Raw genomic sequence first — 27,473 nt, forward strand, 5'->3', positions numbered from 1 at the left:
CGGAAATTTCATAGGTAGAGGTTTCAAAAAAAGCAGAAAGATCTAAATACTCAGTAAAATATTGTCTATTGCCAGAAGTCAAAAAGTAAACCTTATTAAAAGGAACTGCATCTGATGGAATTAATAACGTTTCTAGGAGATATCTTCATAGGGTAACACGTGGAGGTTCACCGTCTACCCTGGGAAAATTGAGAAAACGAAGATTTAAATGTCTTAATCTGTCCAATAAATTCCACACTTTAAGGATCCCATGCTCCTAAATAAGAGTAGCTTGGCCAGTTTTCAAAGAAGAAACATCTTGTTCCAATGTCATTATTTTGCCAGGAGCCATAGAATCCAATCTGTTGGACATGGAGTCCACTAAAGCCAGGCAAGCAGTAAAAGCAACCCCAAAAATTAGCCATCGAGTCTCACAGTGAGTCAAGAGTTACTACCACTGGTTTCTAAGGAATTAAACTCGCCATAGGGGGGGAGACCCGAGAACTGTGACTCACCAACAGACCTCCCAACTCAACAGCAACTCAATAGCATTTCCAAAAATTATTCCAGAAGACCTGGACATGTTGAAAGAAACAGCGTCAACTCCATTTCTCTTGGGGGCTCCCTCTGCTGCAGTGCTGTCTATGACCTCATCAATTGGAGACGCCGCTGCCCCATTCTGGAAGAAGCCACACTGTGCCAGCGGCAGCTGCGCTTTGAGAGGGCTGAGAGACATTTCCTTCCCAGCTAAGGCCAGCTCTCTTCTACTAGACCTGGCCACGGGGCTTGGCAGCCCCTCCATCACAGCAGGGACCAAAACCTTCTTGATGGAAAGCTGCCCTGGGGTAAAGAAAAGGCTCTAAGGGATACAACCTTACTTTCCCTTTCCCTTTAGGAGGCATAATCAACCATAAGCAAACAAAAATAAGAAGAACAGAGAGCAGCAAGAGCATGGGTTCAATCATGCCGCTATTTTGCCTCTCCTCTGCCTTCCTTACAAATATTTCTATAATCACACATTAGTAGTGTTTTCTGTTTTTGTCCAGTAAGAATTTTCCTTGTTGTATTGGTTCATTTAGACCAATTACTGACTGGACAGACTTCAATACAATTTTTATCTGGTCCTTGGATCTCTTATTTTCATAAAGCAAAGTGCTCCCACTTAAGTAGGGCCCAAATCAAGAAACAGGATTACTACAAAAAGAAAAGAAAGTGCATACTGAAAAACATTTATAACATCAAATGGTCATTGCAGAAGTGGCATAGGAAGTTAGACACTACAGGAATTCAAGCATTTCTTGAAAACTATCTAAAAAAAAAAAATTGTTTGCTATTTTTATCTAAAATAGGCACTAATTTTTTGTAAAACATTTTATTTTAAGCAGCAGGACACGATCTCATTTAAACTCATTCCTACTTAAATGGTTCTACAATTGGTGAAGGATTAGAAATCCCAAATGCAATTACCTGTACATGTCCAATGTTTTGTAAATTACCACACCTCCAGATGCCCAAAGGAAAACTGCACCTCCAGGCCACCCACTTAAACAGCAGTATAAAGTCTGATGCACAGCAGAAGGTTCTAAAATCTATTAGACATCTAATTTCAACCATTACTGAAGAATAACATTACACTTGTGAGGCAGGTCTACGTCTGGTCCCCATGTCTACTCATTGCCAGCATTTGATTTGCGATGGGGGGGGGGGGGGGGGGGGGAGGGATAAGAGGGTGCACTGTTCAACTTTTTTCAGAAATATATCTTCCCCCATATAAAGAAATCCCCCTATTATTTGACCCATGCATTTACAGCAAAGATTTCACTGAAATACCAATCACTTTTTTCAGTGTTGTACTGAAATAGCTAATATTGCATGTAAAAAATAAAAACCGGTAAGCATCTCCTTTGTGTTCCAAACACCAACTGAATTACCTACTAACCCTGTTCTAGTTGTACCACTTTAAGTAGTGTGTCTCCTGATACTGCAGCTACCACACCTTACTAATCCTCTCTGCAGCTGTTATGCTGTGTAGGAGTTTCTATTGAATGCTTTTGATGTGGAACTACAGCTTTTTTTTTTTTTTTTTATTAACTTCTTAAGAAGGGGTTAAAAGTTCAGTATTTAAGCCATTATCAGATAAAATTCTGAAATTTGATAGCCCTATTTTGTGCATGTGCTGAAACTATTACAAGAATCTTAAGAGTATGTCAAGCCAACTGAAAATATATTGGGTTTTCTTCTTCTTTCATCAAGACTGTTTAGGAGGTTATACTGTTTGCAATTCCAGTAAATTGCTTCGTTAAGAGAATCTGATTGGTCCATTGTCAGCCATGATGCCACAAATTACATTACATACACTGCTTAAAAAGGATCAGATTCTATATCATATGGTGTAAAGCAGAGTTGTGTTAACTGTAACAGGTGTTCACACATGGGTGGCATCATCAGATGGAGCCCCGATGCAGAAAACTTATGTCAAACTTTCTAGAAATTTGACTAGGTACACAGTCTTAATATAGAATTATTAATAAAATAAAAATAGGAGAAATCCAATTCTGCGGGGTGGCAGGCGGATTTCGTGAGGACTAATATCCTGCTGTCCTCAGAATACCTGTTAGAGGAAAGGAACTCTACTTTCTCTGAGGACAAGCAGAATGGTAGATCTCACACATGAGTGAATCTCTAGCTAAAGGTTGCTCCCCAACACAAAAGGGAACCAATCAGGTGCCACAGGCACACCACCACCCAGTGCTGTTGGTAACAGAGGGGGAAGACAGCCTGAACCAAACAACAGGCCCTAGGCAGGAGAGTTTGGTTCTAAACCTCAAACAGATTGGCCTTCTTCAGCTGACCTAACACCAAGCTGAGGTCCCAAGACACAGCAGGAAGCTTTAGAAGAGGCTTCAGTTGAAGCAGGCCCCGCATGAAACATACAACTATATGCTGTACAGAGATGGGCGTACCATATACACCTTGTGATACATGCCAGGACATTCTTGGCAAATCAACTTTCCTGAGCAGAACACAGACCTGCATACTGAGCCCATCTACATGAGCTCCCCATCCCATGGTTAGTACAGTTTGAGTAGGGAAACTCCAAAAAGAGATTCCCTGTTCCAGACTGGAAAGTACCCGTCACCAGGACAAAGAGTCCTGGATAGAAGGAGGGACTTGTATGCAATTTTGGAGGCTCTGATTGGCCGGGTGCCACTGTGACCTCAGGGTCCCTTGGGATCTGCTCAAATGTAAATGTGCCAAGGGAGTGACCTGGATGGTTGCGGCCATATGGCCCAACATCCTCAACATTTGCCAGGCTGACACCTATCTCTGTTGAATCTCTGTTGCAATGGTCGCCAAGGTGACAGCCCTCTGGAAAGGCAGAAAGGCCTTGGCCTGCACTGTGTCTAGCAGGGCTCCTATGAAGTCCAATTGAGGTGATGGGCTGAGATGGGACTTTGGGTAGTTGAGAACGAAGTCTAGTGACTCCAACACCCGAATGGTCAAGCACATGGACCTGACAGCTCTTGCCTGAGATATGCTCTTGACTAGTCAATTGCCCAGATATGGGAAGACATGCACTCCCAGTCTGCGGAAGTGAGCAGACACCACGACCAGTCATTTTGTGAAGACACGTGAGGCAGACGCGAGCCCGAATGGCAATGCCTGGTACTGGAAGTGCTGTTTTCCCACCATGAATCAGAGATACTTCTTGTGACCAGGGAAGATCTCAATATAGGTGCATACGTTCTTTAGGTCGAGGGAGCACAGCCAGTCTCCTTTTTTGCAAGAGGGAGATCCAGGGCCAGAGAGCAAGAATTAAGCCCGTGCCAGCTAAGAAAATTAGGCCCCATGTAAGGTTCTGATGTGATACGTAATAAGAGAAATCGTTTTCTAAATTTCCCAAATAATTTTTATTTATTTAAGAAGGCTTTACGAACGTTTTTGCTAGCAAATTCTTCAATTACAATTGAAATTTTTATTTATATATGTTAGAAATAGATATATTTAGCTTTTCTTGAAATTTTGCCCAACAAAAGTAGGCCCTACCCAAATGGCCATGCGGGCACTCCCTCTCTCCTAGAGTGGGGGGATCAAGATGTCCAGGGAAACCATATTGAACTTTTCTTTCTTTAGAAACTTGTTCACGGTCCTTAGGTCTAGGATTGTACAGAGGAGTCCTGTTCTTTTTGGAATCATGAAGTACCTGGAATATAATACCCACCCTCTTTGCCCTGGTGGTACGGGCTCGACCGCTCTGGCCATTAAGAGGGAGGAGAGCTCCCCTAGTAGTACCTCCTGACGCACTACGGCCCCCAATATGGGCACTGAAGGCAATTTGCGGGACACTCAAATTCAATTGGTACCCTGGTGAATGATGGACAGAACCCTCTGGTCCGAGGTTACACTGGTTCTCAAAGAACCTCAGCCTGCCCCTGACCAGAGAGTCCATAGTCCCAGGTACAGGTGACTGGCTTACGCTCCCTGCGGCCCAGTCAAAACCCCATCCCCAGAATTGACCGAGGGTTGGGGTTCTAAGCAGCCTAGAATGGCCACAGGAAACCTGATGGTGTTGACGGGAAAGAGGAGACGGAGGATAGTTCTTCCTTTTAAGCGAAAGAAAAACTTCCTTGGCCCCTGTTTCACCTGCCCACTGGATGAGGTGGATGGATCCAGAGTACTGGGTTTCATGGTGTTCCTAGTTAGGGTGAGGGATGCTGTGGCCCATTTCTGAAGAGATTCTCTCTAGTACACAGCACATTAGTGAGTCATTCCTGTATCTCTGGTCGGAGATCAGAGGCCGCAGCCCTGCCACTCTGTGGGCGCAGACTCCTTCTGCAGAGATTCTCAATACCATCTCGAAAACATAAGTCGCACGGACCTCGTGTTTTCCACACTCCAGGCCCTTATGAGGCAGCGACATGAAGATGTCTTGCTGCTGTTGGGGCAGCTTCTCAACCACCTTTTGCAGCTGCTTCCAGATGTCCCGTGAATACTGGCTCATGTAGAGCTTATAGGCAGTGATGCGGGCAATAAGCATGGCGCTTTGGAACACCTTCCTCTCAAGAGCATCCATCGCTCTGCTATCCTTCTCCAGGGGTGCCGAGGAATGGGTCCCAAGAGCGCTTGGCCCTCTTGAAAGCGGATTTAACCACCAACTGATGAGGTAGCTGATGCTTATTGAACCTGTCAGCCTTCTGGAAGTGGTAGACCCCATCCGCCTTATTAATGGGAGGCACTGTAAGAATGTTCCCATATCCTCAGCAGCATCTCCTTAAGGATCTCATGTACCAGGACTGCCATAATTTCCTTAGGAGGCTCCATGAACTGGAGGATCTCAAGCTTTTTGTGCCTAGCATCTTCCTGTGTTAAAAGTTGAAATGCGATGGCCTCCACCATCACCTTCACAAACCCTGCAAAGGTCTAGTCCTCAGGTGTGGACTTCCGTCGCTCATCTGCAGGACAAGGGTCTGATGGGAGATCATCAGAGCCCTTGGAGGAGGACTCCATTGAATCATCCCCCAAGGGTCAATGGGACCCTCATCCTCACTGTATACTATAGAAGATGAGGCCCTAGTTGCTTAGCCTTCGTCCAGAGGTGCAGACACCGGTAAAACTGGACGGGGGACTACAGGCCTTGGCGTCTCTGCCAGCTTGGGTGAAGCGTCCTCAGAAGAACCAGCAATGACCACTGTATCTTTAGGGGGAAGCCTCGGTGCCCTGCCAGGCACCACTGTTGTCCCGGGAACTGGCACCAACTGGGTCGGTAACACACCGAAGAGCATGTTGAGCTTCTCCAGCAGCATAGGATGACGAGCAGAACCAGTTCCAGTGTCGTTGGTGCCACAGGCCCGATGCCCTGCAGTGCCTGATCCACCACCAGCTGGACTCTATGTTCCAGCTCCTTCTCAAACATTGCCAATGCCAACACTGACTGGGAGGAAGGAGGGGGGTGGCCAGATCTTCTTTGGACCCGCAAGGTGTATCGATGACCGGCACCAGGACTGGTGGAAACCGTTGCAGACCCCCTGGCACCAATAAAGTATGGACCCTCCTTGCCGCAAGGTCACTTCGGGGGCATTGAGGCATAAGCTGGTACATCCCTGCACCCAGCACTGTGCATCGACTGGGACTTATGCTGATGCTTCTTAGGCTTCCCTCAATGCTTGGCTTGGTCTTTCCCTGGTACTGAGCTGATGAACCTGGTATCCTCAGCCCGGAGGAGATAGACAATGGTCTATCTCCAGCTCCCCTATCCACAGATTGTCCTGCCAGTGTCGATGGTGCTGTGTGCATCAATGCGGAGCAAAGGATCGTTGATGCTGATAGCTCGGACTTCCTCAACCCAAAGAGCTGATCCATCTTGTCGAGTCAATGCAGACATCCCTTCGGGGTCATTTGGGCGCTCAAGCGACAACCCTGGACATCATGCAATGCCCCCAGGCAGAGGATACACATCTCATAAGGATACATAATGAACATAGTTCCTCGGGCAATGGGGTCATTGACAAAAAACAGATGTGGCCATGATGGAACTAAAGAAAATGGATCATAGACACTAAACGATGGGGCCAGCTGTCGATGGCTGGCAGGCACCGCTACCACAAGGGGAATCGACAGTGAAAGGAAACGTACCAGAAACACCGAAAACCCTGACTAGGACAACTTGGGGGGCACAGAAAGGGACCCGGTGACGGAACGATACCAAAATCTGTGAAAAACTGATGAAAAGAAAAGATTTCCAGCAGGCCAGAAACAGCCAAAGTGAGCTCACTCAGACCGCGAGGCTTACAGCTCCACAGAAGAGACTGGAGAGGGACTCCGCGTGGACACGTGGTATAGGGCATGCTGGGCATTCTCAGTGTGCTTAGTTCTAGAAACTTTGACATAAGTGTTCCGCATTGATGCTCCATCTGAAGATGTCACCCATGTGTGAGGACTATCATTCTGCTTGTCCTTGGAGAATTATTTATTTATTTAAAAACTTTTCTATACCGTCGTTTAGTAGTATACCATCACAACGGTTTACAGATAGGCACATAATAAGTCTGGTTAGGATTATAAATTAGCTAGTAGGTGCCAATAAAGTTTCGGTTACATGATCCTATCTGGATCGTGGATTGGAAATTCTATTTATATGAATAATAGGATATCCATATATGAGAATACTGTACTCTTAAATTAATCTTTAGGTATGAGAAAAATAATAAAGGAGGGATAACTGCTATTTGTTGACTTTTAACAGTGTGTCGGAGTTCTCTTTCTTGTCCGCTAGTATTCCTTACTCCGCACTCTCATTGTGAAAAGCTTTTTTGAAGAGCCATGTTTTTAAACAATGCTGGAAAATGACTATCCAGGATTCATGTCCATCACAGGGGGATTTGCTGAAAAGATTTTTATAAAATAACTAAACATTTCAAACTAATTTACAGCTTTCCTATTTGATATGTCTACTTTCAAAGTACTAAGGAGTAGAGGGTAGAGTTTTCTTATAAGTACATTTCATATCTAATTGTTTTCCCTTCTCAGTAAACCTATCACAGAAATAAAGCATTCTAATAAATATCAGAAAGCATAATGTATCTATCCTCATTTTCAAAACAATGGCTCATACTTACCCAGGTCAATAAGTATTGCATGCTGCTGGGTGGTTAATTGCTTTAAGAGTTCTTTATATGGTGTATCCTGTGGTTGCTGTTTGCTTGGAAACTGATGTTTCTGCTGATACTGCTCAGCTAAAAACTTCCAAATTTCTCCACGATGAGGACGTGGCACTCCTTTGGAAAAAGTAGAAATAGCACAGTACTTAATCTACACCCAACCACGTGTGACACAACAGAATCTTAAAGGGGCTTTTAAATTAACTGACAGTACACTTGGCCTCAGGGGAGGCTAAAGAAAATGTGCTGCCTGAGGCAAGGGATGAGAAGGCACCCCCCTCCCCAAAAGCACTGGGGAAGAGGGGGCAGGTTTCAGGGTTCCCAGAGGAGTGGCAGATAAACCATGCCACACTCCCAGGAGCCCTACAACCTGCATCCCACCCTTCCCCCAGTATCTGCCCCCTGGGGATATGGGAGATGAGTGAATAGTGGAAGTTTGTGAGTGGCACACTCTTAAAGTTGGTGCAAGTGCATTAGGTGACCTAGGTTAACATTACAATCATGCTCCAGTTCCCCCTCTCTGGCTCTCCCCACACACAATTAAACATTATGCATTTATTTTATAATTTCTTAACCACTTCCCCTACCCTAAAAAGGAGATTTTATATAATGAAGGGCATTCAAAGTACAGTCTTCTGAGATACAAATCATCACTTACAACAGGTATATTATATTTACATGCACTGCTACGGTGACAAACCAGAAAACTGTGCAAAAAAGACACTTGGAATCTATATGGTATTAGGCTTATTGTAAAGCGTATTGAGTATAGGCTTGGCCCTCAGAAAGCCATAAGTAAGCAGAAATACATTATAGTAAACCTCCATTCCAAAACAGCACTAACTGCAAGTACTTAAACAGCAATGACTCTACCTATGGAAAGGTAACATTGCAAGAAATACATCAAGCCCAAACCCATCAATACACCTCTTATTAAGAAAGAAGAATGAACCAGGCTGCTAAAAATCCTCACACAGAAATTACATGCTAGCAAAATACGTCATCCCAGTCACAAATGCAGTACACAGACAGACCCTACCAAACACAAAATAAAGAGACCGAGAAGTACAAACAAAAAAAATGCAGACCAAAGCTGAACTAGAAACCACAAGCCAGCCCCTATATGCAGTGCAACAATGGAAAACATAGAAACATCACCATTTGTCATAAAAACAAAATCAAGAAACATGTAAGCACTCTTAATAGTGAACCATACTAATAAAATGACGATTTCAAAACAGCTGGCAAAAACTTTAAACATTTTCCTAAAACCAAAAAAATATTTCAAAATAGCAGAAGTATCAAATAAATACATATACACACACTCACTCATATCTTCTCTTCCACTCACATCCCCTTTCCTCTCACCCAACATTCTCTTTCCCTTATTCATCCCTCTATCACTCACTCCTTCCCACCCTCTTCCCTCTCAGTAATTCCTTCCCCTCTCACTCTTTTTCCTCTGTTATGGCTTCCCTTCCCTCTCCACTCTGTCATTTCTTCCCTTCTCACTCCCTTCCCTTTCCTCCCAATCACACCTTCCTTTTCCTTTCCTTCCACCCTCTTCCCACTCAGTCATTCCTTTCCTTCCACCCCAGTCACCCCATCCCTTCTTTTCCCTTATCTACCGATTGTTGTCTTTCTTCCTGCCTGCAGGACATAATTGGGCCTACTGCGTGCTAACAGGGGCCTCTTCTTGCTGGTAGGGTGTGGGAGCCCCACCAGCTTCTGCTGCTTCCACCGCATTGGGACCTCTTTTTGCTGGTGGGGTGTGGGCAACTCCAACAGCAGGTCATCATTTTGCGGCGCCATGACCACATGCGAACCTCTTCTTGCTGGCGGGATGTGGGGAACCCAACCAGCTCATCAGTTTCTGCTGCTGCGGCCACCACATGGGTTCTTTTATTGCTGGCGGGATGTGGGAACCCCTCGACCTTCTCATTTAACTGCTGCTATGCTGGCATTTGGATACAGCTGAAAAGGCAATGAGGCGGCCACCGCAGGGTTATTTGTAGAGGCATTTTCTGCTGCTCCAAACTTTGCTGCCCGAGGTGGCCACCTCACCCTGCCTAATTATAGAACCATACTGCATGGACTACCCACACTACCCTGTTGTGCCAGTATCAAAATTATTTTAAGGCTTACTCAAAATTTCCTTTGCATATAGACACTGGAGTTTTTATTGGACCAACAAAAAAAAAAAAAAGTAGGAGTTAATACCCTTCTTCTGATCACACCCTATACAGATTCTAATTTTCCTCCGAGATACTGCTGCTAGAGTTCTACATCTATTAAGGTATTGTTAAATGCCATCAGATCAGTGCATCTCTTGGTTACCATATCAATTAGCACTATCCAAAATGACCTGTCTCCAACTGCTTCCAGAAATTGCTGCAGAAAGCTCTACATTGCACAGATATAATACAAGGGCAAACTATTCCTGGGTCTCTTTCAAATTCTGCTGCTGATGAACATGGCCCATGGAAAGGCTGAATCTTATCCAACTGATTAGCCAATTTGTCTCTTCTGATATGTGCATTCCCTCCATGCAAGAGATATGCTTCAGGATCTGGGGTTGGAATCTATCTTCAAGTTATCGTCCAATAAACTTCAGTTTATATCATTTTTCAGAGCAAACTACTCATCATCAATGACAACATAAACAATCTTTAATATATTCTTATCAGAACTGTTACTAAATCCAGCTGCAGAAACTTGGCAGGCTATAAACACAATGCCCTATTCCAAAACAAAAATGTCTTGAGCCTGCTGAGTCTTGAAAGTCTCCTCCCCAAATAACCATCCACAAACCCAATGCACACATTCCACACAATTCCTCTTCCCGCATGAACTGGCAGCTAAAACACATCTGAGAATGCCCAGGCTTCCCGATACTCAAGTTAAGAGGAAGGGAGATAGGGAGGATCAGGAAATATCTGTAACTGTACTTCATTATTTTAGTTAACATTGATTGGCAAGTGCTGTGAACTGACCATGCAGGTCACATAGGTTTGATTTCTGGGTCAGGACTCTGCTTCTTGGTCCAGCCAACACAAAGGATGTTGCAGTGCCACCCGGGGGAGGCCATCTCTGACATCACTCAACAATGACACCTAGTAGTCAGACTTAAGGTACACTTTGGTAAGGTTCTGAAGGAAGCCATGATTTGTGGCCTATGGCAGAGGATCCTTATCACAATGGCTGAGAATTGGGTGGAAGGTACAGAAATAGGAGGGGGGGGGGGATTCCCTGGATAGTTGTGGATGAAAAATCATGGCACATAGCCTAAAGGAGGACAGTTCAAATTGAATTATAAGTCCAAAAGCAGTACAAGGAAACTGCTGAGCAAAAAAGATATATTTTTTAAAAGTATATACTAATTATATAAAAAATAGTCCAACGCAATTTACAGCAGTACATATATAAAATCTTAACAAAAAAGTAAACATTTTATAAAAAACAACATGAACACAATAAAATCAATTAAATGTTTTTATAAAATAAGTCTTCAATTTTTTTTCTAAACTGTTTCAAATCCCTTTCCAACCGCAACTCTAATGGCAATGCATTCCATAGTGTAGGTACAACTTGTAATGGAGGAATTGCCATCTAATTATCTTAGTTTGATCTTAGCTGTCTTATGGGAATGTATTTTTTAAAATGTATTTACAAGAGAGTATGGATCTCCTAAATTTAACAAAAATGATGATTAATACTTTATACTGACTATGCCCTTTTACAGGCAACCAATGTAATTGGTACAAAACTGGACTAATATGGTCAGTACGTTTGAGACCTTTTAAAATCCACACTGCTGAATACTGAATTCATTGTCATGTTCTTATACTCGTTTGAGATAAACCAACGAAAAGATTGCTACAGTAATCTATTTGATTAAACAAGATTGACTGTAAAACTGACCTAAAAAGACTGTCCAAAAATACCTTAGCGGCATCCGCATTTTTTAGCATAAAATAAGGAATTTTAACAATCCGCCTTAAGTGCAGTTTAAAAGTCAATTGCGAATCTAGTATCACCCCAAGATTTCTAGCCTCAATTACCAAAATTAGTATCCCCTAAGAATGTTAAATTAACTACTTCCTGAACAATACATTTGTTCCCTATCCAAAGCAAAGAGGTTTTTTTTTCTTTTTTTTAAACAAAAAATGCAAAGTGATTGTCATCAAGCCATTTCTTAATTTGCATCATAATTACCCAAAATAGTAATTATCAGAGAGCAATACAGTAAGCAAATGATTATTCTTACCACACTAAAATATGATGCAGTTACAACTTAAGGTTTGGAGGAATGAAATGAAAATATTTCCCTAATTCTATTTTCAGATGAAATAGTACAAGTTTCAAGTACAACAGCTGACTCACGGGCCGATTCAGTAAAGTCATTCAGTATTCACACAACCACTCTAACCCCACCCCCTACAACTCCTAACCTCTCCCCTCCCCCCACCTATTTTCCACCTCCTTTTCACCCCCTCCCTCTACTCTAAACTACCTCTTCCCCCTCACCCCCCATAAAGTGAATTTATCAGAACTACATATTGTATATAAAAAACTTCTATATAAAAAATTTGTTCCCAATCACGTGTATATATACCTCTAATTGTGGATACCCTCCTATATATCAGAATCTCCCCCTCCCCACCCCTATATATCAGAATCTCCCCCTCCCCACCCCCGTTTAGATAACCTCTTTCATGTATCACACTTTTATAATTTTACTTATATAATCTAATCTGTTATTTGTATGCTCTGAATGTTCCTTATTTAATTATCTAATTACGCAAAAATTGTAAAGCCTGTTGCTCAGTTCTGTTATATGTAAACCGACGAGATGTTCCCAACGTTCGTTGGTATATAAAAGTTACTAAATAAATAAATAAGTCCATGGGAGAGCGGACGAATGCCCGCTCTCCCAGCGCGCGCACAGGCCACTTGCCTGTGCGCGCGATTCTCTATTTGAATTAGGTGGTGCAGTAGAAAAGGGCAAAAGGAGGCGCTAGGGACACTAGCGCATCCCTAGCGCCTCCTTTTGACCCGGAGTGGCAGCTGTCAGCGGGTTTGACAGCTGACGCTCAATTTTGCCGGCGTCGGTTCTTGAGCCGGCTGACAGCCATGGGCTTGGAAACCGGACGCCGGCAAAATTGAGGGTACGGTTTTCGGCCCGACAGCAGCCAGCCCATTAAAAAAATTTTTTTTTTTTTTTACTCTTCGGGACCTCCAACTTAATATCGCTAATTAAGTCAGAGGGTGCACAGAAAAGCAGTTTTTACTGCTTTTCTGTGCACTTTCCCGGTACCGGCAGAAACTAGCGCCTAATTTCTTATAGTAAAATGTGCGGCTTGGCTGCACATTTTACTTTCTGTATCGCGCAGGCATACCTAATAGGGCCCTCAACATGCATTAGGTGCCGCGGGTTGGACGCGTGTTTTCCGCCCCTTACTGAATAAGGGGTAAGGGGAAACGCACGTCCAAGGGCAGGTTAACAGTGTGCTCCGTCGAAGCGCACTGTACTGTATCGGCCTGTAAGATTGTGCATATGTTTGTTTTTCCTTTACTCTGCAGAATGCCATTATTCATTTTTGACTTCTGTTGAAGAGATCTTCCATTCATGAGAATCTTGTCCTGATCAGAACATGCAACAACCTAGCACACTGCAGCGTTCTGGTTTGCAAGCTCTGGCAAAGGGCTTTGGGGATTTGAACCATACAGCCTACATGTGCAACCTTTCAATTTTTCTTCCTTATAATCTAATCTCTTATGCTATTCTAACTTTAGGATGAGAATAGCCGTGATCTCCATTACTTGGGAGAATGCAGCTCTCTATTTCAGCTGATTGCCTTCAGGCTGACCAATAGGTAACAGCACTAGTGTGCAATACCAGATACAGACAGTTTGAAAACCGGATCAGGAGCCATATATGACTTCAGCTCTTCAACATGGAAGTATTATTACAGAGCTTTCAAGTCACTCCTGAGGGACACTTTTTTTTTGTTAAATATACAATACATATTAGGAGATTATTTAAATCAGTTGTAACTTAGACAAACTATAATTTGACATACATGATCACCCAAAACACAAACAAATACTGAAACAAGGTGGATGAGATGGGTATGGGAAGGATCTATCAGCATTAAGGGAATTCATCATCTACAAATAATTACTCCTGGGGGAATTCTGAACAAAACAATTTAAAATTCTGCGCACAAAACCTGAAAATTCTGCAAAATTCTGCAAACTTTATATTGGTCAAAATAACAATTTACATGACAGTCTTTAAGTAATTACATTTTAAATTATTACAGAAAAAAGTTATTACTTAAAGTTGCAGAATTTTAAATATTTTGAGCAGAATTTCCCTAGAAATTCACTGTCAGAGTGTCCCTTCCACATACACACACCCTCACACAGGCTCCCTCACTCTCGCACAAACACATCCCCTCATACAAGGCCATCTCTCTTGCATACACACCCACACAAGCTCCCTTTCTTTTTCACACATACATCCTCACACAGGCTACCTATGTCTTTCTCTCACGCAGCCCTTCACACAGGCTCTGTCTCACACATACACAATCCCTTCACACAGGCTAGCACCCTCACATACACACAGTCCCTTTTTCATACACACGAGCTCCCAATCTCACACACATACACACTCCTTCACAATCTCCTCATATAGGCTCCCTGTCTCTGAAACCCACACTCAAGCATCCCCCCTACTCCCCCTCTTACCAACCAAGCGGGGTCTCACCCTCCCCCACACCCCCTCTCCTCTCTCCCACACACATTCTCTCTCACCGGCATGCCGCTCCTCTCATATAAGCTCTCTCTCTGAAACCCACACTCAAGCATCCCCCCAACCCAACCTCTCTTACCTCCCATGCTCTCTCTCACACCCTCCCCATCCCCCCTTACCAACCATGCTCTGTCACCCTCCCCTCTCTCACACACACATTCTCTCTCACCGGCATGCCGTGGGACGTGCTCCGTTCACGGCGAAGATGAAGGCCCGGCATGCTGTTCGCGGCGAAAAAGGAAGGCCCCCCGTGTGCTGCGAACGGCACATCGGGCCTTCATCTTCACCACGAACGTAGATGTGCTACGGGACGCGCTCCATTCGCGGCATGCCGGGGTCTCTTCTGCTATTTTCTGCGCAGAATTTGACAATTCTGCACAAATTCTGCGTTCCATAGTAGCGCAGAATTCCCCCAGGAGTAAAATAATGTTCAAGACCACCACATTTTTATTTTCTATAACCAATTACATACTAGGTTTAGAGCATATAATTAGTGCTAAGTCATATAACTGGTATTATCAAGATCGTATAGAATTATGACGGCCGATAAAGACCATGCGGCCTATCCAGTCTGCCCATTCACATCTTCTACTCGGCTTTATAGTCCCTTGCTCTCCCTCAGAAGACCTCTCTGCTTGTCCCATGTTTTCTTGTACCCTGATAGTGTGTCCTTGTCGCCGCCATATCCAGAGATGGCCAGTCTATGCATCCACCACCATTTCTGTAAAGAAATACTTCCTTCAATAAATCTTTCATCTACTCCCTATCAGTCATCCTATGACTCCTCATTCCAGAGCCTTCTTTCCACTGAAAGGGGCCCTCCTCCTATGTATTTATTCTAAGGAGGTATTTAAATGTCTCTATCATATCTCCTATTTTCCTCCGAAGTATACATGTTTACATCTTTAAGACTGTCCCCATATGTTTTATTATGAAGACCTTTGATCATTTTAGTAGCTGCTCTCTACAATGACTCTATGCAGTTTCCAGAATTGTACACAATCTCCGAATGAGGTCTCACCAAAAAGACATACAGAGGCAATAGTACCTCCTTTTTTCTCCTGAATATTCCTCTCCTATTGCACACAATCATCTTTCTGGCTTTTGCCACGGTCTTATCAGTTTGGCCACTTGAGATCTATACTCAGACAGTCTAACTAGCAAAATTAGCCAGATAAACTTATCCTATCTTTGGAGGTATATTCAAACAGTGAAACTGCACTACTGAATACAGCCAGCTATCTTAAAGTTAGCTGGTTAACTACAGCCGCCTAACTTTAGGAATGCTCTTTGACCCAACCAGAGTTGACTAAGTAATCCGGCAAACTAAATTGGAGTTAGCCAGCTAACTTAACCAGCTAACTCCTCCTCCCAGTTACGTCGCTGAAACGCCCCAACTTAGGGAGCTAAATTCTAGCTGATTATCTTATTAGCCAGCTAGAATTTAGCCAGATAAGTGCCCACATATTTATTTAGCTGGCTAGCTTCTGAGTTAGCTGGCTACATACTTTTGAATATGGACCTCCTTAAGTCCATCAGATATGATCATGACCAGATCCTGTTTTTATTTTGTACACAGAACTTCACCTCCTACACAGCACTGTTTCCTTAAGGTTTTGCAACCCGAATGCATGACCCTGCATTTTTTCGCATTAAATCTTGACTTCCTTACGCTAGACAATTCCTCAAGGTTCACTAGATCCTCTCATGTTTTCCACACATTCCAGGGTGTCTTCCCTTTAACAAATACCAAAATTTGCCACAAAGGTAAACGTTTCTCCCTTTCCTCAACATGAACTTTGTTTACCACTACTCTTTGTTGCCTGCCACTCAATCAGTTACTTTAGGGCCCATACTTAGGCACTCAGTTTGTTTATAAGTGTGATAGTTATATTACCTGGGGAAGGTAGGGGCAGGAAACCAGGGTGGAATCCTCAAAACCCAAGAAACCCCAGGTTAGGGGAAGAGATCCTGCTCTGAAAGGTAATGAGAGAAGGGGAGGAGTGGTGAACCAAGAGAGAGGGACTGCACAGCCTGCACCTCATCAAGAGGGCGGGAACATCCAGATGGACTGGGAGGAGCCGGGGAGGTGTCCTGACTAAGGGGCTGGACAGGAACAGGAAGGAGGACTATTAAGGAAAGAGGGAGATATGGAGGAGATGGAGGTGAACTTGCCGGAGAACCCAGACCTGGAGCCCATGCCAATGGAGGAAGGAGAGGACTGATGGAAACCCCCTCAAGGAGACATGGACACCGAACAGGTTAGAACCTAAGGAAACTGCTGTGGGTGGATGTAGCAGTAGGTGGGCAAGGCACAGTATTGAATTGTTGTCTCCTACAAGCTACGGTGGGTGGAGGCAGTAGGGCTTTGTTGTCCTTAAACCAAGCCCACAGGCCCACAGGCACTAGATTTAAAGGTTTATACCAGAGATTATAGCCTTGAACTGTGCCTGGAGATTTAAGGGTTTAAACCAGAAGCAGGAGCCTTGAATTAGGCCTAGCAAAGCAAGGTACTTACTACCAGGGGTTGAGCTCTTTGCAGATTAACAGCAGCCACTCAAGTTGTGGCCAAGACTCTAAGCAATGATGCTACATGGGAATGTCCTGCAGCGGGGATCAAGCTTACAAAGTGTTGGCTGAGTTGGGGCTTAAGATGTCGCTGTTCCGCGCCCAAAGAAGTTGCGAGATGACAATAAGTCACCTATGTGAAAGCATATCAAAGGCCTTGCTAAAATCCAAGTATACTTCATTTAATATCTCACCCTGATCCAACTCTCAGGTCACCCAGTCAAAGAAAATGATAAAATTTGTCTGACAAGATCTATCTATGGTAAAACCACAGCGTCTCGGGATCCTTTAATCCACTGGACTCCAAAAACTGCACTATCCTGTTTTAGCAGTGATTCCATTAATTTACTGACCTCAGAGGTCAGACTACCTGGTCCATAGTTTTAAGACTCCTCCTTATAACCACTTTTCTGCTAAGAACCACCTCTGCCTGTCTCCAGTCCTTTAGAACAACTCCTTACTCTAAAGCACTAATGAAACAGACAGCAAAGCTACCAGAACTTCCTCAAGTTTGCTTAATGTATCCCATCTGGCCCCACTTTATCTACTTTTAGTTTTGCTAGCTCCTCGTGATCATATTCTTCTTAAAACTGATGTCTGACTTATGTCTGTTCCTATGTATGGCAGTTTTCAGTGGTATTAGCTTAAGTCCATGAACAGTGAACACTGAACAAAAATATTTATTAAGCAATTCAGCTTTTCCCTCCTCAGCCTCTACATATGCCTTTTTCTTCACTTTTGAGTCTTACAATCCCATTTTTGCACTTCCTTCTGTTAACATCTTACAGTCTTCTCCCCTATTTATTGTATTTGCTATTTTTTTTATTCTGTTTGTACTTTCGCAGCTTCTTTTAGCTTTTCTAGATGATTTTACTTGCCTTCCTCTTTCTGCATTCTTTTGTAGTTTATGAACGTTACCCCTTTTTCCATTACTTTTTCAGCCACTTCTTTAGAAAACCCACAGTGGCCTCTTTTCTTACCTTTATATACTTCCCTAGCAAAAAATGGTTTATTGCCCTTACAATACCGCCGTTTAGTTTTGCCCACTGCTCTTCTGTTTCCCCTAGCTTAACTCATTCAGTTAATGCCTCCCTCATTTTGCAAAGTTTATTTTTCTGAAGTCCAGGACCCTCACCCTTTGAATGAGCCACTACTGCCTGTGCTTGATTACTCAACCACACCATCCAGAGATCTCCCACTATAACATAAGAAACTCTCCCAAACTGTAGGCACCAGATCCAGTATTGTCCCCTCATGAATTGGTTCTGTTACCAGTTGCTGAAACAGTTCTTCCTGTGGACAACCCATTACCTTCTGCTTCTAGATTACTCTGCAGCTAGGATGTCTCAATCAATATCCAGCAGACTGAGGTCACCTTGCAACAGTGCTTCAAATACATCTCTATCCACTTCTTCTGCCCACGAAGGAAGTCTGTATATCACACCAATATAAATGGATATTCTGTTCCCTCTTTCCAGACTAACCAATCTTGTAAGCCCTGCAGTTGTTTAAATTTAATATTTTATACATATAACACCTCCCCCTCCTTCCTTTCTTCTTATCTTATCCATCATGAATACGATGAGAGTTTGGTATAACTATATCTCAGTCATGGTTTTCTGTGTCCCACATCTCTAAGTACCACTGTGTATGTCAGCCTCTTACATGACTGTCAAGGTGTCTCAGGCTATGTGCACCGGGAGCCATTTAAAATGTTCAAGTTACTGCAACAGTCTGCAAGAAAAGTCTTGATCAACAAGATCACTAAAGCAAAGTTCCATTCTCAAGTATGTATTGATGGCTGTTATCTATTTTAAATTGTTATCTATTTGTATCAAGTATAAATGGGGGGCATTTCTTAGATCGATGACTGATCCTGATTCCTAGGAAGGGCACTGTATAGTTATATAAACTGAGTGTTTGGAACATTTTAGTCACATTTCATAATAAAGAGGATAAGCATGGGGGCTTTCATTGTTAATTGATGTATTAGTGAATTGTGTGTATAGATAATGGTTTTTTTATGGTTATGCTCTGTAATGTATTTTAAGTGATCTTGTAAATCGCTTTGAATAATTATAGAAGTGATCCAAAAATAAAGAAATAAATTCAAATAAAAGATTAAGAAAGGTAGCTGAATTATATTAGCCAATAATATATTAGTCAAGCAATTCTTCAAACAAACAGTGTTAGGCAACTTAGAAACATTTCATATAGACTCTCATATAAAATATCCATTACCATAGCAAAAATTACAGAACATAAAGCTTATTTTTAAGATATTTTAACTATCTTTGTTTAGAAGCTTTTAAAAAGATATTTTATGGCCCGGCAGTTTCCTAATGCTCATTCCAAGTCTAGTGGCCTCTGTCTATCTTGGGCTAAGGTACCATGAGAACTTCATCTATCGCTTCTAGAATATTTTTTTATCTCATTCCCCACCCAACCACATAAGATCACAGCTCCCTTCAAAGCCCTAATACACTTGCACTCTGATGTCAGCCAATAGGTAGAGCTGAAGTTTAATGGTGAGTACCCAGTCTAAGGTGCTCTAAACATTTCCCTTGCAGAGCTCCCAGTTAGACCAAGGAGCAAGATCCAGATATCCAACTTGGGTTTCCTGTACAGTAGCGCTCCTGGGCCCATTACATCAACTTAACTGAAGTAGTCTGTTAAAAAAAAAAAAAATAATATAGATATATCAATTTTACCTTGTCCAACAGCAGCATGGATTTTCTCCATGTCAAACTTGATCTTTGATCTTCCCGGTGTACTCAGCATTTTTTCCCATACCAATGTTACATCCTTTAGACATGGAGTTATTTCTTCATAATCCAGTTTCAGGCGTTTGTTTAGCAAATCATTTTCAGAAGCTAGTGAAAGAACAAATCAATACAATAAGCGACTCGTAAATTACCGTACTACCGCTATTCCAGCATTTGCAATAAGACCCCCAAAACTGGAGCCAAAGAGATAGACCCTGCCAGTCAGTCACTCTAAAGGTCCATTTTGTTTTTTTAAAGTCTATGAATTTTTGTTGTGTTAAGGACAGTGGTCCGGTGCAATACAATGGAATGTTTTTCATCCTTGCTGTACACTCTTACTACATAAAAGATACAGTTTTACAAGATAAAATGAAGTAGAATTCACAGCCCTGCAATTCTCTTCTTTCCAGCACGCCTTAGCCGTGCAGGGTTCATTAAGTAAGTTTACACTCTGCAAACAGATTGCTCATAGCAGATGCTGTGGTATAACAGGAAGACAAAAAACACAAAAACAAGGAAATAGCTTGGTTTCAGTTTTAATATTTTCTTTTTTAATCTCGGGGTGGGACGACAGGGGGCGGAGTAACAGTGCTACTTAGCAGAGCTGAACTAGTGTGCTACAGGGCAGCTCAGCAAGGCTGGAAGAAAGCTCACTGCATACTAATGCTTTCTGGCATGTTGGCATCCGTTATCAATACACATGAATTGGTATTTCTCAGTAGAACGGTGGAGACCAGCATAGTTAGTTTGGCTCCTGGTTCAACCTACAGTGCTGTGTATATGTCGTGTAGTGCTATAGAAACGTTAAGTAGTAGTGGTGGTGATAGTAGTAGTAGTGCCTGATAATAACATGATTTTGGGAAACCACAGGAATGTTCCTTGAATCAGTAGCATACACTTTAGTAATGGTTTAAGTCCACATTCAGATCTTGAATGTAAGACTTAAATTTACTTGTAGAATCAAGTCAGTCAGCTTCAGCTGGTTTGGATTTGACACTGATTTTTGTTTTTAAAAAATGCAAATTTACTCTGATTCATATTAATGTGAATATTTGGAAAATTCAAGCTTGCCAGCATATTTGAAGATACTGTAAATCTGCCAATACTCTGAATATAGTCACAAATGTGCAAATACTACTAGTAAAAACAGGGCAAATGTAGAGATTTGAGTACATTTTTCTGATTCAAGGCCTGCTCCATATTTCAGTGGCTTATCTGAACACTCCCCCACGCATCTCTTTCTGGCTTAGATTTAATCCAGTACAGGTCACCCATCCCTAGCACAAATAAATCAATCAAGTTGAAGTGATCTGACTAGCAAACTAGTTACAGCATGCACCCCCGAGGGCATGAGAGTAACCCAGAGGGTAAGAGAATACGTCACCACACATTGTACAGTGATAGGTGTTAAACAAACAAAACAAGAACCCATGAAAAGATAAGTGACGCCTTAGATATTGATAAGAAAGGGAGGTAATCCGTGAGGCAGATGTGTGAACTTCACTTGAAAATGTTTGAGAACAGATAAGCAAACAAAATGTAATCGAGAACAGAGGTAATATGCAGGTCAGCGGCAATATTATACGCAACAGATGTGCAAATACCACTCGCTGAAAATGAAAGAGGCAAGCTCTCCAGAGAAAAATTCAACAAAGAGTAGCTTTACAAACAAAAGAGAACCTATAAAGGGCGTGGACCAAGCCAGTTAGGTAGTCACCACATTCAATTTCCTACAAGACTCAGCTGAGTTATCCTTAACTTAGTGATCACATAAACCATACAAAAATATACACAAAATATGACAGCAGATCAGGACCATAAGCCCCATCTAGTCTGCCCAATTTCCTTCCAGTTGCACTACCATAGACCCATTTCTGGCTTTCCCTTCATGTTTTGTTTTTTTTTTTGTAACCCACCCTGAACTTTGGAGGGCACGGGTTATAAATACTTTTAAACAAATAAATGGCTTCACAATTAAGAATCCTCTTTGCTTCCCATATATGTTCTCTAATTCAGTTATGTTTTTGCCTCCACCACGTCCACTCCGTTCCATGCATTTACCATTCCATCCTATTGTTACTCCTTTGAGCTTCATATCATGATCTGTTGTCCTAGAACAGTGTTTCTCAGCTGGTGTGTGCCTTCAGACCTGATCGGGTATGCTACAGAAAAACCACCACTGCCTGATGCTCAGTTCCAGACCAGCACTGGGCTCTGCTCTCAGCATCACGCAGTAACAAGAGACAACAGTGGTGGCTCTTAAACATGCAGGAGCACTTTTCTGAGTGCCGGTGTCATCATGCATGCTCCCCTCCTGCCTAGCTGAAGTATGAACCGCGGAGGGTGGGAATTAATGAACAGCATGGAGGGCATTATAGCTGGGGGCCCCAAGGCAAGATTCCTTTATGCACAGCAGGGTCAAAGCTGTGGCTGAAGCCCAAGGAAGTATAACTGAAAAAAAAAAAATGTACCGAAGCTCTGGGTAACCCACAAATGCAACTTGTACTTCAGCCTCCAATGCCAGATAAGCAATGGAGATGGCAGATATCCATTATTAATAAGTGGAGGAACAAAACCAATTATCTGCACGCTGTATGTATATACAAGTTTGCTTTTCTCTCTCTGTGAGGATAATTTTATAAGCAGCCACACACTGGGTTAAAGTCTGCATGTTGAAAGAAAACAGACTTGAGCCCAAAATTTTCAAAGCCGACTTATGTGCGTTCACTTTGAAAATTTTTGGTCTTGCTTATACACCAGCACAGCAGATATACACACATTGACACCGACTAGGGAACAGATGCAAATGTGTGTACAAACATTTACATGCACACTTTCGAAAACTGAAAGTAGGGACGTAAATGTTAAATCCACTCCCCTCGGAACCTCTCTTTCCACTGTAAGTAGAAGAATGTGCGGACTCTCTTTTGCATGTACTTTTATGTGCATGACCTCCCCAGGCAATTTTCTAAAAACATTTAATGTGCATAAAACCAAGCTTACCGAATAAGATTCATTAAAGGACAAGAAAGCAGCATTCTATGACAGTGCTTAACTGTGCTAATAAAACATGTGGAAAATTGTGTCTTGTTGCAATTCTATAAATATACTTACTATTTACAGTACTTACATCCCACAAATCCAGGCTAACAGCCAATCTAAGTAAGTTATGTGCTTAGATTACTGAATTACTTTATAATATAGTAATATTTCCCCACATTCCAGTCTCAAATTGGGCTTGTCAACCCATAAAATATGATTTCAATACGCTGAATGAGCAACCCAATGTCCTGTAAGGCTGCTTACTCTTTCACTATTAACCAATTGCTAACTGGTTGAAACTAAAGCAATCAAACAAGCAATCTGACTGTCTCTTCTGTATGTTCATCATTTTTACAAATTACAAAATTTAGTAAGAATATTTTAACCTTCTTGGAAAAGCTACATTCAACAGCTATCTGCAAATAGATTGAATCTACACTGTTCTGTGATATCCTAACTTCTCTTTTAATGTGCTTTAAGAGAGAAATTGGAATCAAGAAAATTCTGACATTTTAAGCCTAGCCAACTCACACAACTGGCCAGGTTAGAATGCCCTCTAAGAGCATATTATATTTAATATATTATACACCCTCAAAATGGTTATTTCCTCTGTGATTTAGTGTGTAAGAACTGCTGATATGAGTTAGACAAATTCATCTAAGCTTGGCATCCTATCTCTGACAATGGCGAGCCGCTGGTGCTTAGTGGAAGCATGTAAGAAACAGGAAGTGTGTCGAGTATTTGATCCACTATCACACACGCCCAATTTCTGTAAGTTATGGATTAAGGGCCATTCTGAATCTGAGGTGACATTCCTGCTTATGTTAAATAGATCAATCATATTAGCTTCCACAAATCTGTCTAATCTTTAGAACATAAGAACATAAGAACATAAGAAATTGCCATGCTGGGTCAGACCAAGGGTCCATCAAGCCCAGCATCCTGTTTCCAACAGAGGCCAAACCAGGCCACAAGAACCTGGCAATTACCCAAACACCTAGAAGATCCCATGCTACTGATGCAATTAATAGCAGTGACTATTCCCTAAGTAAACTTGATTAATAGCAGTTAATGGACTTCTCTTCCAAGAACTTATCCAAACCTTTTTTGAACCCAGCTACACTAACTGCACTAACCACATCCTCTGGCAACAAATTCCAGAGATTTATTGTGCGTTGAGTGAAAAAGAATTTTCTCCGATTAGTCTTAAATGTGCTACTTGCTAACTTCATGGAATGCCCCCTAGTCCTTCTATTATTCGAAAGTGTAAATAACCGAGTCACATCTACTCGTTCAAAACCTCTCATGATCTTAAAGACCTCTATGATATCCCCCCTCAGCCGTCTCTTCTCCAAGCTGAACAGCCCTAACCTCTTCAGCCTTTCCTCATAGGGGAGCTGTTCCATCCCCTTTATCATTTTGGTTGCCCTTCTCTGTACCTTCTCCATTGCAACTATATCTTTTTTGAGATACGGCGACCAGAATTGTACACAGTATTCAAGGTGTGGTCTCACCATGGAGCGATATAGAGGCATTATGACATTTTCCGTTTTAACCATTCCCTTCCTAATAATTCCTAACATTTTATTTGCTTTTTTGACTGCTGCAGCACACTGAGCTGACGATTTCAATGTATTATCTACTATGACGCCTAGATCTCTTTCTTGGGTGGTAGCTCCTAATATGGAACCTAACATCGTGTAACTACAGCTAGGGTTATTTTTCCCTATATGCAACACCTTGCACTTGTCCACATTAAATTTCATCTGCCATTTGGATGCCCAATCTTCCAGTCTTGCAAGGTCCTCCTGTAATGTATCACAGTCTGCTTGTGATTTAACTACTCTGAATAATTTTGTATCATCTGCAAATTTGATAACGTCACTCATCGTATTCCTTTCCAGATCATTGATATATATATTGAAAAGCACCGGTCCAAGTACAGATCCCTGAGGCACTCCACTGTTTACCCTTTTCCACTGAGAAAATTGACCATTTAGTCCTACTCTCTGTTTCCTGTCTTTTAACCAGTTTGTAATCCACGAAAGGACATCGCCTCCTATCCCATGACTTTTTAGTTTTCGTAGAAGCCTCTCATGAGGGACTTTGTCAAACGCCTTCTGAAAATCCAAATACACTACATCTACCGGTTCACCTTTATCCACATGTTTATTAACCCCTTCAAAAAAATGAAGCAGGTTTGTTAGGCAAGACTTCCCTTGGGTAAATCCATGTTGACTGTGTCCCATTAAATCATGTCTTTCTATATGCTCTACAATTTTGATCTTGAGGATAGTTTCCACTATTTTTCCCGGCACTGAAGTTAGGCTCACTGGTCTATAGTTACCCGGATCACCCCTGGAGCCTTTTTTAAATATTGGGGTTACATTGGCCACCCTCCAGTCTTCAGGTACAATGGATGATTTTAATGATAGGTTACAAATTTTAACTAATAGGTACTCTGTTCTATTATACTGGACTCAACAGCATTCTGTAGCATTGAGCTTCACATGTTAACTATGCATTGTGTGAAAAAGTTCACCCTTTGATGACAGAAACTTGAAACCTGGCTGTCCTGAAAAGGATACTAGGAAACAAAGCAGGTGATAAACACATGATTTGGCGACAGTTAAGAGAAGTGGTGCTGAAGCAAGAGAGCAAATAGGGTCTGTGGTACTGCAGCAAGAAGATGAAATATGCAGAGTGGATGGGCCTTGTAGCCACTACCTATCATATATTATTGATCTCCAATTACTTGCAGAGTCTACTGGGTAACATCTCTGAGCATGCAATTTCCTGACAAGCTACAAAGTCTTAGAGAGCACTGCTAGGAAAGGTTCTATTGGTGCATGCCATCATAGAGGAAATTATGCTCTCCTTTTACCATGAAATTCAATGTTTTATACAATCTGTGTAGGTAGATGATTTTGAAGTATGACAACCTTACTGAACACTATGAAAGTGAACCTGCAATCACTTTAGGAACAACTACTATTTGACAAAAAGTTTGTTTAAATTCATGACGTACATCCTTCCATTTCTACTAAAGATTTTTTTTACTCTTTTTATTCAGACTCAAACAACCAATTCATTTTTCTAGACAAATAGTAGGAAAGATACAATAAAGCTCTGGAATTTGTTGCCAGAGGATGTGGTTAGTGCAGTTAGTGTAGCTGGGTTCAAAAAAGGTTTAGATAAGTTCTTGGAGGAGAAGTCCATTAACTGCTATTAATCAAGTTTACTTAGGGAATAGCCACTGCTATTAATTGCATCAGTAGCATGGGATCTTCTTAGTGTTTGGGTAATTGCCAAGTTCTTGTGGCCTGGTTTGGCCTCTGTTGGAAACAGGATGCTGGGCTTGATGGACCCTTGATCTGACCCAGAATGGCAATTTCTTATGTTCTTAAGATCTTACAGAAAATAGGGGCTATATGCATGTAAGTTCTTTAAATTAAGAGTAAAAATCAAACTGACAATTTAGAGATTTTTTTTTAATATACCCCAATACTTTACTTATTTGTCATGTATGTTATCTTTTTTTCTATGGTAGTTTTCTCATTTAATTTCCTTCAACAAGTAAGTCTGAAATTGTTTTAAAACCAAAAACCACAAAATGAGCTACATACTAATCCTCAAGTATTGCACATTTGTCAAGTTTTCAAGACATTCATACTGAATATGCATGAGATGTATTTGCAACCACTACCTCCATTGTATGAACACATACGTCATGCATATTCATTGTACATATCTTGAAAATGCAACCAACTACAGCACTTGAAGAATGGAGTTATCTACCTGTTCCGTAATACTTCAGCACCTCCCTGGACATCCACTCAGGGTTAACCTTTGTGGTCAGAGGGCCCTGCCAAGCACTTACAACAGCCTCCTACCTGCCAGCTGGGTCCTTCTTGTCCCTGCTATTCCCTCGGTGATTTCTAGGGACACAGATCCCACACAACCCAAGGATCACACAGTTCATAAAAATGCATCGACAGACCAAATGCAGAGAATACTGGGATCATTAAATATGTCCAAGAATGGCAGAGCTAACAAACTATTGATTTTATTACAAAAAATGGCAACAATATATGGAAAAAAAACTCAACTTATCTAAACTTTTTTTTCATGGTACTTATTGGTACCTGGAGAGCTTCAGCACATATGCAGTCCACTGGAGTGGGAGAGCTGAGATCTGCTCTCTCTATGCTCCCAGCCATGACTAAACAATTCTAGCAACTTTGGGGCTAATTCTCTGTCTAAAGAGCCAATCAGGATACAAAGTACTAACAATAGCTTTCTGACCAATTGCATTGTAGGATGTGACATTCTTACAACTTCCTCAAGGATACTGGAATATGTATGCTGTCCAAGCCTCTTTCTGATTCAAACTAGCATCCCAAACCTCAGTTTGAAACACAGTTTAAAGGTCAAACAGCAATTGTGGGTCAGCTTAAAGGAAATGAGCTATCTCTGGGGAAAAACATAAGCCCTAAGGCAAAACAACAAATCACAATGCAGACAAGACCCCTGTTTTGTCACACTATTCCTGTACTAACCAATGGACTATAACAACATCCATGTTGACTTTCAGTAGCCCTCAAACTTCCCTTACAAATATGTAATAAGTTGCCCTTATCT

The 27,473-nt window shown here is 41.9% G+C and overlaps 1 protein-coding gene across 5 annotated transcripts in view; it reads right to left on the bottom strand.

Annotated features, from left to right (window-relative positions):
* TBC1D1 (TBC1 domain family member 1) overlaps positions 1 to 27,473 on the bottom strand; it is a 480,914-nt gene that overhangs the window by 100,505 nt on the left and 352,936 nt on the right. For all 5 annotated transcript variants that reach the window (XM_029589471.1, XM_029589507.1, XM_029589478.1 and 2 more), the window contains 2 exons: positions 19,737 to 19,898; positions 7,596 to 7,754 (listed from right to left, as the gene is read on the bottom strand). In XM_029589471.1, the coding sequence (XP_029445331.1) occupies positions 7,596 to 7,754; positions 19,737 to 19,898 (321 nt within the window). The remainder of the gene's footprint in view (positions 1 to 7,595; positions 7,755 to 19,736; positions 19,899 to 27,473) is intronic.

Source organism: Rhinatrema bivittatum, chromosome 1, assembly GCF_901001135.1.
Source record: "Rhinatrema bivittatum chromosome 1, aRhiBiv1.1, whole genome shotgun sequence".
Taxonomy (NCBI): Eukaryota; Metazoa; Chordata; class Amphibia; order Gymnophiona; family Rhinatrematidae; genus Rhinatrema; species Rhinatrema bivittatum.